The following is a 12094-nucleotide window of genomic DNA, read 5'->3' as shown; positions in this document are numbered from 1 at the left end:
TCACATGTATTCTGAAATGAGAGGATTCCAAGAACTGTCCCAAAGTGCCTTATTACAATTCTATGTTTAAAAAAAGCCCAAGCACATTCTTGTTAATGTTGTCAACTTTGGGGTTGCACAGCTCCACTTTCACTGGGAGCTATTGGGCATGACTTTGTTTTTGCAAAATTTCATTGGCTGGGGTTTGTTCTGCAAAATCTAGACATGGGGTTGTTCAAATCTGGGTCCAATTTTATCTAAACATCTAAAATTTGGGTGTGGACAGATGTTCATGTAAATGACTCTGTTTAGCTCCAGGAACAACCTCCCCAAAAACAATGATCAGCCAGTTATACAGCAGTTTTGGATGAACCGGGACAAATCCAACCCTGGTATAATACCACTGAGTTCAGGGGCTCACCAATCCTAAAACCATCATGTAATGTACATCAGTGGAGTTCAAGATTCATGCCTAGGAAATTAAAAACAAGGTCAGATATTTACCAAGAGGATGGTATCTGCTATGTAATTGATCCCACAGAAAGCGACCGTCTACCAAGCCTGTTAAAATCACATGGCTGCCTTTAGGAAGTTGAGAGTTTAGATACTGCAGCATCTGCATGACATTGGCGTGCATTTGGTTGGGTGTAGTCATGTGAGCCACTGTGTCAGGTTTCCTATATATGAAAGGATAGAAAAAAAGGTCAGATAGTTTACTGATTAATGTGCTCACACACAAAAAGACAGTGTTTAGCATGAAACAGCAGTGTTATTAGTCAGTGCTTCTCCATTTTGTAATAGCTGATTAAAATGGAATGAAAACAATGTTCTTTGGTTTGGTATCACTTATTTCCACAGTCACAAGTCATGTAAAAAACCCTCAACACAACAAAAAACAAGCAAGTGCATGCTTTTTAATAAGCACACAGAGTGGCCTCCCTATATAAAAGGACCCAAGGCCTGATTCTCTTCTTTCTTGCACTGATTTTGTTGTGAGGTAACTCTACTGATTTCAACTGAGTTAATTTTTATGCACGGTGAGATGGGAATTAGGATTATAGGGCAGACTAGATTATTGTAAGTGATTCCTTCTGGCCTTAAAATCCACAAACCTATACCATATCATCCAGTACCTTGATTCTCGTGGGATTATAATTTTGCCTGGGGAACACCAAGGAACATCAAAGTGCTGAGGAAATGGTATTTGTGATTCAGCCTGGCATTTTATCCTCTAAATCAGTACTGAACCAGTACCCAGACATGGTGAGAGTGACACTAATTTTCTACCTTAAGGTACAATTTTTTTGGATGAGACACAAAACCAAGGTCCTGTCTTTGTGGTCATTAAAGATTCCATGTCACTTTCCAAGAAAACAGCGATAGTAAATACAGTGATGTACTTGTAAAATTCCAGTTTGGGTATTTACACACAACTGTGCTAAATTTCCCCCTGAAGTTTCATTTGGAGAAGATATTCTTCACTTACTGTTCTAAATTTTTGCATTGTTTTGTTGTGTTTTGTTAAACAGCTGCTGTGTTTCACCCCAGAAGTGGATGAAATGATTCTTGAGTATATAAATCACTTAGGATGAAAGATGTGGTGTAAATTTAGGATACTGTTATGAAGTTGCATTGGATAACAACAGATGTTTTCCAAACTACTGTGTACATCTCCCATTCAATACCTTGTTATCTGGGTATAACAGACAGACATCGTGTATAGATGAGGCTTTCAAATCTTGTGCGTCTTTTACCAGTGCTCCAAGGGAGAGCGGATACTGCAGTTGTAGCAAATGTAGGAAATTAGATGTAGGAGCAGCCGACATTTCATTTTCCACAGAATAATTGCGCAGGCACATTATTAAAATACTGCGATTGTCAGTGAGATACAGCAACAAAGACTTCGGTTTTCACTGATCGGGAGTCTCAGTCATTAGTCAGAGCAGATTTACCTTTCCCTTATTACATTCAGCAGGAAACAGCTTCAAAAAACCTCTTTAATGCAAAATAAATTTGAATTAAAAAATGGGCTGCCTAGAGAACATCCCTCTTTTATATGGATTTAAACAACTGGTTTATTATATCCAAAACTTCCTGACACACACACACATGCACTCTTACTGTACACACTCCTGTTACTTGTGCTCCACTGACTCGAGAGATAACAGGCCAGTTTTAAGAACATGGCTCTGCGGCGCACATCCAGTCCTCATCTCTGTGGCTAAGATGTCCCCAGACCATGCAACTTGTGGTGTTTTACTGCGAAAGAGAGGGTGTTAGGAACCAGAGGGCTACCCACGCACCTGCTAATTGGCTAGGAGCCCAGGTCCCTTGGGCTCCCTGCGTGGAAGTGCACAGGGGACAGGTCATAAACAATCTATGGGAGGAGCTGCCTACATGGATGCTTCAGCTCTCTCTCTCCACCACTCTGTTTATGCTGTTTATTCATCGAGTCACCTCATTGAGTCCCTCCTCCTTATCTATCCACGTCTGCCCAGTACTCAGTCTGGCTATTTGACGTGGATGCTGGGAAAGGACATTACCATAGACACCTATTTTTAGTGTCAAAAATAAAGTATTGTATTTACAGTTCATAGAATCACAGAATATCAGGGTTGGAAGGGACCTCAGGAGGTAATCTAGTCCAACCCCTTGCTCAAAGCAGGACCAATCCCCAACTAAATCATCCCAGCTAGGGCTTTGTCAAGCCTAACCTTAAAAATCTCTAAGGAAGGAGATTCCACACCGCCCTAGGTAATGCATTCCAATGCTTCACCACCCTCCTAGTGAAAAAGTTTTTCCTAATATCCAACCTAAACCTCCCCCACTGCAACTTGAGACCATTACTCCTCATTCTGTCATCTGCTACCACTGAGAACAGTCTAGATCCATCCTCTTTGGAATCCCCTTTCAAGTAGTTGAAAGCAGCTATCCAATCCCCGCCTCATTCTTCTCTTCTGCAGACTAAACAATCCCAGTTCCCTAAACCTCTCCTCATAAGTCATGTGTTCCAGCCCTCTAATCATTTTTGTCGCCCTCCACTGGATGCTTTCCAATTTTTCCACAACCTTCGTGTAGTGTAGGGCCCAAAACTGGACACAATATTCCAGATGAGGCCTCACCAATGTCGAATAGAGGGGAACAATCACGTCCCTTAATCCGCTGGCAATGCCCCTACTTATACAGCCCGAAATGCCGTTAGCCTTCTTGGCAACAAGGGCACACTGTTGACTCATATCCAGCTTCTCGTCCACTGTAACCCCAGGTCCTTTACTGCAGAACTGCTGTCTAGCCACTCGGTCCCTAGTCTGTAGCGGTGAATGGGATTCTTCCCTCCTAAGTGCAGGACTCTGCACTTGTCCTTGTTGAACCTCATCCGATTTCTTTTGGCCCAATCCTTTAATTTGTCTAGGTCCCTCTGTATCCTATCCCTACCCTCCAGCGTATCTACCACTCCTCCCAGTTTAGTGTCATCTGCAAACTTGCTGGGGGTGCAGTCCATGCCATCCTCCAGATCATTAATGAAGATATTGAACAAAGCCAGCCCCAGGACCGACCCTTGGGGCACTCTGCTTGATACTGGCTGCCAACTAGACATGGAGCCATTGATCACTACCTATTGAACCCGACGATCTAGCCAGCTTTCTATCCACCTTATAGTCCATTCATCCAGCCCATACTACTTTAATTTGCTGGCAAGATTACTGTGGGAGTCCGTATCATATTGGCTCTCAAAAGTCATTTCAAAATGGAAGTTTAAGATACTGTGGTTAAAATTCAGAATGTGTATGTGTGTGCTGCCATGCACAATATGGAACAAAATCTTATTGAATACAAACTACTGGGAAATAGTACTAAATGGACCAGATGCTGTATGGGATGAATGAGCTTAGGTTTACACTGCTGCTCTGAACTTGGAGTTAAATTGTCTTAAAGTCATTCATGAAAGTCTAAGACTATTGCTTTCTATTAGTGCTGGCTGAATGCTGTAAAACAGTTCCCATTAATATTCATATTTAATTTAAAATGAATGTATTTCAGCCATGCGTGTGTCCTTTTTGCTTTTGCTCTCCACAAATGTTCATGCAATCAGTGTCGGCAGGAAGTGATTCTAAAATCACATGTACAAGAATTCACAGAAAGCAAATTTGAGCTTTGTGCACCTAAGTATTCATATTGGAAGTGCTCAAGCCATGAAGCAGACACAATCCCATAAGCCTTGTCTGACCAATCACAACAAAACACAGCTTGAAAATTGAATACATGCAGAGAACTATTTATAATTTAGCCATAGTGTTAAAAATATTGTGATGTGAACTGGGTTGGCTTCACTGAAGTCATTGGAGCTATACAGATTTAAATTGAGGATTTGGACTAGTCAATACAAAGAAGTTAAGTGCTTTCAATTAATGAATGAATTACCACCACCTGGGGATCTAACTCACATCGTGTATTGCTATATCTGTTTTCATTATCATGCCTGTCCTCTTTTTTCTCCTTGTGGGCTTGGGGACAGGTTACAGTACTATCAGTCAGGAGACCCAGATTCCATCCAGACTTTGTTCTTGGGCAAGTCACTAAGGGTATGCCCGGGGTGAAAGTAAGGGATTAATAACAAGAATTTTAGTTATAAACTGGGGACGCATCAATTAGAAGTAACAGAGGAGGAGAAGGACCTTGGAGTATTGGTTGATCATAGGATGACTATGAGCTGCCAATGTGATATGGCTGTGAAAAAAGCTAATGCGGTTCTGGGATGCATCAGGAGAGGTATTTCTAGTAGGGATAAGGAGGTTTTGTACCGTTATACAAGGCACTGGTGAGACCTCACCTGGAATACTGTGTGCAGTTCTGGTCTCCCATGTTTAAAAAGGATGAATTCAAACTGGAACAGGTACAGAGAAGGGCTACTAGGATGATCTGAGGAATGGAAAACTTGTCTTAAGAAAGGAGACTCAAGGAGCTTGGCTTGTTTAGCCTAACTAAAAGAAGGTTGAGGGGAGATATGATTGCTCTCTATAAATATATCAGAGAGCAATATATCAAATACCGGAGAGGGAGAGGAATCATTTAAGCTTAGTACCAATGTGGACACAAGAACAAATGGATATAAACTGGCCACCAGGAAGTTTAGACTTGAAATAAGATGAAGGTTTCTAACCATCAAAGAGGAATGAAATTTCAGAATAGCCTTCCAAGGGAAGCAGTGGAGGCAAAAGATCTATCTGGCTTTAAGATTAAACTCGATAAATTTATGGAGGAGATGGTATGATGGGATAACGTGATTTTGGTAATTAATTGATCTTTAAATATTCAGGGTAAATAGGCCTAATGGCCTGTGATGGGATATTAGATGGGTGGGATCTGAGTTACTCAGGAAAGAATTTTCTGTAGTATCTGGCTGGTGAATCTTGCCCATGTGCTCAGGGTTTAGCTGATCGCCATATTTGGGGTCAGGAAGGAATTTTCCTCCAGGACAGATTGGAAGAGGCCCTGGAGGTTTTTCGCCTTCCTCTGTAGCATGAGGCATGGGTCACTTGAGGGAGGATTCTCTTCTCCTTGAAGTCTTTAAACCACGATTTGAGGACTTCAATAGCTCAGACATAGGTGAGGTTTTTCACAGGAGTGGGTGGGTGAGATTCTGTGGACTGTGTCGTGCAGGAGGTCAGACTAGATGATCAGAATGGTCCCTTCTGACCTTAGTATCTATGACTCTATAAGTTAGAGGATTTACTGGTACGCTGGAGTCCTGAGCAGGGGGCATGGCCTCAACCGGAAGAGGCAGGGCCTTAAATCCCCAGGCCCTTTAAATCTGCAGTAGTGGTGGCTGGGAGCCTGGGGCCCTTTAAATTACCCCCGAGCTACTAGCTGCAGAGGCAGCTGGAAACCCCAGGGCTCAGGGGTGATTTAAAGGGCCCAGGGCTCTAGCTGCTGCTATTGCAGCAGAGCCCTGGGCCCTTTAAATGACTGAGGAGCTCTGGGGGCTCCCAGCTGCCACCGCTAACCCTGGGCTCTGGGCTCTGGCAGAGCTTTAAAGGGCCTGGGGCTCTGCTGTGGTAGTGGCTGCCAAAGCCCCAAGCCCTTTAAATCCCCACCCGAGCCCTGGGGTAGCAGCAGCTGGGCTCCATCGGGGATTTAAAGAGTCTTGGTGCTCCAGCCGCTGTTACTGCCCCAGCCCTTTAAATCCACTCCAGAGCCCCGCCACCACTACCCCAGGGCTTTGGCAGCAGGGCTCAGGCGGTGATTTAAAGGGCCGGGGCGGTAGCAGCGGCTGGAGCTCCGGGGCCCTTTAAATTCCCGCTGCAGCCCCGCTGCCGCTACCGCAGGGCTTTAAATTGCCATCTGGGAAAGCTGGTCCCGGGACAGCACATCGGCTCTGTACTTTCACCTCTGGGTATGCCTATATAGCAAAGAAAAACCCATGGCTGGCCCGTGCCACGGGGCTCACGGGGCTTGGACTGTGGGGCTGTTTCACTGCTGTGTAGATTTCCAGGCTTGGGCTGGACAGGGCTGGCTCTAGGTTTTTTGCCACCCCAAGAAAAAAAAAAAAGGAGTGGCCAGAATGCTGCTCCTGGAATTGTGCTGCCCCAAGCACATGCTTGCTTTGCTGGTGCCTAGAGCCGGTCCTGGGGCTGGAGCCTGGGATCTAGGACCCAGCAAGGTGGGAGGGTTCCTGAACCCAGTAGACTACACAGCAATGTAACAACCCTACAGCCAGAGCCCCACAAGCCCAAGTCAGCTAGCAGGGGCCAGATGTGGGTTTTTCTTTGCTGTGTAGATATACCCTAAATTTCTGTGCCTCAGTTTCCTCATCTTTAAAGTAAGGACAATAATACTTACCTACCTCACGAAGGTAGTGCAAAGCTAACCTTAATGCTGGTAATGAACAATGAACTCTGTGGAAAGCAGGTGCAATTTATTTTATAGCTGAACGTTGCATAAGCGGAGTCTTTGTGATAAGGTTTGCTGGTCTGCCCTTAATTCACCTTGTTTAGCCCACAGATATTGCAGCACTTACAGTCCAAAACCACCATTCTTATGTACGGCCTGTGCAATATGGAAACACAATGGGTTGTGCTGAAGACAAAGTGACATTCTTAACTCCAAGTTTTCCTACCTTTGTCCATTTATATCAGGCAGATGCTATTTTAATGTATCTTTTTGTAATTTCCTTTCCATGATCGTGTTTGAAACAAAAACAAACCAAAAAGATGTCTTACAGACATTTCCATTTCAGTCTTTGCAGCAGTTACTTCAAGGCTCATCAGAGAACACTAAGGATGAATGCACTGTCAACACATCGTCAAAGGACATCAGCACAGTTCTTGGACACAGTACTCTGCAATAGCTTCCTATCATGTCAATCCATAACACTAAGATACTCAGAAACTGATTTCTGTCACAGTACATTATGTCAGTGCAGACCATGCAAATATTAATGTGTGGATGTTTGACAAAATGCTACTTTGTGTCAATCTATTTTAAGGGGCCCTTACATAATTAGGGCAATATATTACCCTTAGAGCTACACACATATTTCTCATTGTTATCCTCTCTCTCTCTCTCTCTCTCTCTCTCTCACACACACACACACACACACACTGTTTAAAAGTTTGCACACTAACAAGTTTTTAGATTCATAGATACTAAGGTCAGAAGGGACCACTCTGATCATCTAGTCCGACCTCCTGCACAGCGCAGGCCACAGAATGTCACCCACCACTCCTATGAAAAACCTCACCCATGTCTGAGCTATTGAAGTCCTCAAATCATGGTTCAAAACTTCAAGGAGCAGAGAAGCATCCCTCCAGTCAACCATGCCCCATGCTACAGAGGAAGGCAAAAAAACCTCCAGGGCCTCTCCAATCTGCCCTGGAGGAAAACTCCCTCCTGACCCCAAACATGGCAATCAGCCAAACCCTGAGCACATGGGCAAGATTCACCAGCCAGATACCCAGGAAAGAATTTTCTATAGTAAATCAGATCCCATCCATCTAATATCCCATCTCAGGGGATTTGGCCTATTTGCCCTGAATATTTAAAGATCAATTACTTACCAAAATCCCATTATCCCATCATACCATCTCCTCCATAAACTTATCGAGTAGAATCTTAAAACCAGATAGATCTTTTGCCCCCACTGCTTCCCTTGGAAGGTTATTCCAAAACTTCACTCCTCTGGCGGTTAAAAACCTTCGTCTGATTTCAAGTCTAAACTTCCTGGTGGCCAGTTTATACCCATTTGTTCTTGTGTCCACATTGGTGCTGAGCTTAAATAATTCCTCTCCCTCTCCTATATTTATCCCTCTGATATATTTATAGAGAGCAATCATATCTCCCCTCAACCTTCTTTTAGTTAGGCTAAACAAGCCAAGCTCCTTAAGTCTCCTTTCATAAGACAAGTTTTCCATTCCTCGGATCATCCTAGTAGCCCTTCTCTGTACCTGCTCCAGTTTGAATTCATCCTTTTTAAACATGGGAGACCAGAACTGCACACAGTATTCTAGGTGAGGTCTCACCAGTGCCTTGTACTAAAACCTCCTTATCCCTACTGGAAATGCCTCTCCTGATGCATCCCAAAACCGCATTAGCTTTTTTCACAGCCATATCACATTGGCAGCTCATAGTCATCCTATGATCAACCAATACTCCAAGGTCCTTCTCCTCTTCCGTTACTTCTAATTGATGCGTCCCCAACTTATAACTAAAATTCTTGTTATTAATCCCTAAATGCATAACCTTACACTTCTCACTATTAAATTTCATCCTATTACTATTACTCCAGTTTACAAGGTCATCCAGATCCTCCTGTATAATATCCCGATCCTTCTCCGAATTGGCAATACCTCCCAGCTTTGTATCATCTGCAAACTTTATTAGCACACTCCCACTTTTTGTGCCAAGGTCAGTAACAAAAAGATTAAATAAGATTGGTCCCAAAACCGATCCCTGAGGAACTCCACTGGTAACCTCCCTCCAACCTGACAGTTCGCCTTTCAGTAGGACCCGTTGCAGTCTCCCCTTTAACCAATTCCTTATCCACCTTCTGATGTTCATATTGATCCCCATCTTCTCCAATTTAACTAATAATTCCCCATGTGGCACGGTATCAAATGCCTTACTGAAATCTAGGTAAATTAGATCCACTGCATTTCCTTTATCTAAAAAATCTGTTACTTTTTCAAAAAAGGAGATTAGGTTGGTTTGGCACGATCTACCTTTTGTAAAACCATGTTGTATTTTGTCCCATTTACCATTGACTTCAATGTCCTTAACTAATTTCTCCTTCAAAATTTTTTCCAGGACCTTGCATACTACAGATGTCAAACTAACTGGCCTGTAGTTACCTGGATCACTTTTTTTTCCTTTCTTAAAAATAGGAACTATATTAGCAATTCTCCAATCATTCGGTAATACTCCTGAGTTTACAGATTCATTAAAAATTCTTGCTAATGGGCTTGCAATTTCAGGTGCCAATTCCTTTAATATTCTTGGATGAAGATTATCTGGGCCCCCCGATTTAGTCCCATTAAGCTGTTTCAGTTTCGCTTCTACCTCTGATATGGTAATATCTACCTCTATATCCTCCTTCCCATTTGTCATGCTACCATTATCCCCAAGATCCTCTTTAGCCTTATTAAAGACTGAGGCAAAGTATTTGTTTAGATATTGGGCCATGCCTAGATTATCTTTAACCTCCGCTCCATCCTCAGTGTTAAGCGGCCCCACTTCTTCCTTCTTAGTTTTCTTCTTATTTATATGGCTATAGAACCTTTTACTATTGGTTTTAATTCCCTTTGCAAGGTCCAACTCTACTCGACTTTTAGCCTCTCTGACTTTATCCCTACATCTTCTGACCTCAATTAGGTAGCTTTCCTTGCTGATCCCTCCCATCTTCCACTCCCTGTATGCTTTCTGCTTCTTCATAATCACCTCTCTAAGATGCTTGCTCATCCAGCTTGGTCTACAACTCCTTCCTATGAATTTTTTCCCCTTTCTTGGGATACAGGCTTCCGATAGCTTCTGCAGTTTTGATTTAAAGTAATCCCAGGCCTCAACTGCCTTTAGATCCATAAGTTCTTCAGTCCAATCCACTTCCCTAACTAATTGCCTTAATTTTTGAAAGTCAGCCCTTTTGAAATCAAAAACCCTAGTTGCAGATTTATTTTTGTTAATCCTTCCATTTAGTTTGAACTGAATTAGCTCATGATCACTTGAGCCAAGATTGTCCCCTACAACCATTTCTTCTATGAGGTCCTCGCTACTCACCAAAATTAAATCTAAAATGGCATCCCCTCTAGTCGGTTCAGCAACTACTTGATGAAGGAATCCATCAGCTATCGCATCTAGGAAAATCTGAGCCCTATTATTATTACTAGCACTGGTCCTCCAGTCTATATCTGGGAAGTTAAAGTCTCCCATGATCACGCAGTTTCCATTAGTATTTACTTTATTAAAGACATTAAAAAGGGCTCTATCCATAACCAAATTAGATCCCGGAGGTCTATAGCACACCCCAAGCACTATCGCAGGAGAGGCTTTACTAGTTTTCTTCCCCAATGTAATTTTTGCCCAGACAGACTCTGTCTTATCCATTGCATCGCTTCTTATTTCTTTACATTCTAACTCATCGTTGATATACAATGCTACTCCACCCCCTTTACCTTTGTTTCTGTCTTTCCTAAACAGCACATACCCTTCAATACCTGTAGTCCAGTCATGACTACTATTCCACCATGTTTCTGTTATCCCTATAATATCTGGTTTCACTTCCTGCACCAGTAGCTCTAGTTCCTCCATTTTGTTACCTAGACTCCTCGCATTGGTGTATAAACATCTTAATTTTTGCTGTTTGGCCTCGCTCACATTTTGTACCCTATTAGGCACAGTCATTCTACAGCCAGTATAACCTATTAGACTAGTATCCACACCGCCCTCGCTCCTTATATACATTCTCCTACCCATGGCTGTATCCTTTCTTACTTCATCTTCTTCCCTCTCAATGCTAAAATCTGGCGTGGCGATTTTCTGGACATCTCCCATCCATCTCCCCCCAATTCCTAGTTTAAAGCTCTCTTTATCAGTTGTGCCAGCCTCGATCCTAGAAGTCTATTTCCTTCCCTACTCAGATGAAGTCCATCCCGAGAGAACTGACCTCTGTCCGTGAATGCCTCCCAGTGGCCATACATCCCAAAGCCCTCCTTATAGCACCACTGCCTAAGCCATCTGTTGACAGTCATAATCTTCTCACACCTTTGTTGCCCTTCTCTAGGAACAGGAAGGATCCCGCTAAAGATCACCTGAGCCTCAATTTCCTTAAGCGTCTTCCCCAGCCTAGCATAGTCTCCCTTGATACTTTCCAGCGAGAATCTGGCTGTATCATTTGTTCCCACATGAAGGATAATTAGGGGATTCTTTCCCGCTCCCTTGAGGATCCTTTTCAACCTCAGGTCTACATCCCGTATCTTAGCACCCGGAAGACAGCACACCCTTCTATTCTCAGGATCAGCTCTAGTTACAGGCCTGTCTATTCTTCTCAATAAAGAGTCCCCGATCACATAGACCTGCCTTTTCCTGGTGACAGTGCTATTCTCCAGTCTCTCCCCTGTTCCCTCTGGCTGCAAGTTCTTTCCATTCCTATTTTCCCTTACAATTCTCTTCAACCCATCCTGTATCCTCCTGGGGCTCATATTTGGTGTAGTCTCCCTTGACTCTTCCCCTTTTTCTATAGGGCTAGCCTCTCTTCTCTTCTTCCTTACCCTTCCACCTTCAACAAGTACCTGCTGAGCCCCTTCTTCATTTTCCAACTCTGCAAACCTGTTCCTAAGCTCTATTTCTCCTTCACTAGCCCGTCTTTTTCTCTGCCTGGTTCTTTGAGTCACATGTTTCCACTGACCACTTTCCTCATCCAGTCTCTCCTCAAAATTCCCCAGCCCTGCTTCCATCCGTGAGTCTGAGCTTTTCCCTTCAGATATCTCATATCTTTGCTCCATCATCTGCTCAAACCCCTTCCTAAACTCAACCAGACTTTCCACCTGCATCTCCAAACCTCGGATCTTTTCCTCCATCAGCTCTATCAGACGGCATTTCATGCAGACAAAACTCTTACCGGTTC

General features: G+C 43.3%; 1 protein-coding gene across 5 annotated transcripts in view; it reads right to left on the bottom strand.

Moving 5' to 3' along the window:
* The window catches only part of AOAH (acyloxyacyl hydrolase), a 183239-nt gene that overhangs the window by 75877 nt on the left and 95268 nt on the right, over positions 1-12094 (bottom strand). For all 5 annotated transcript variants that reach the window (XM_038390784.2, XM_043508743.1, XM_043508742.1 and 2 more), the window contains exon 17: positions 484-656. In XM_038390784.2, the coding sequence (XP_038246712.1) occupies positions 484-656 (173 nt within the window). The remainder of the gene's footprint in view (positions 1-483; positions 657-12094) is intronic.

The sequence above is a fragment of the Dermochelys coriacea genome, chromosome 2 (genome assembly GCF_009764565.3).
Source record: "Dermochelys coriacea isolate rDerCor1 chromosome 2, rDerCor1.pri.v4, whole genome shotgun sequence".
In the NCBI taxonomy this organism is placed as follows: Eukaryota; Metazoa; Chordata; order Testudines; family Dermochelyidae; genus Dermochelys; species Dermochelys coriacea.
The sequence above is the reverse complement of the archived record's forward strand: the minus strand, read 5'-3'. Positions and strand labels throughout refer to the sequence as shown.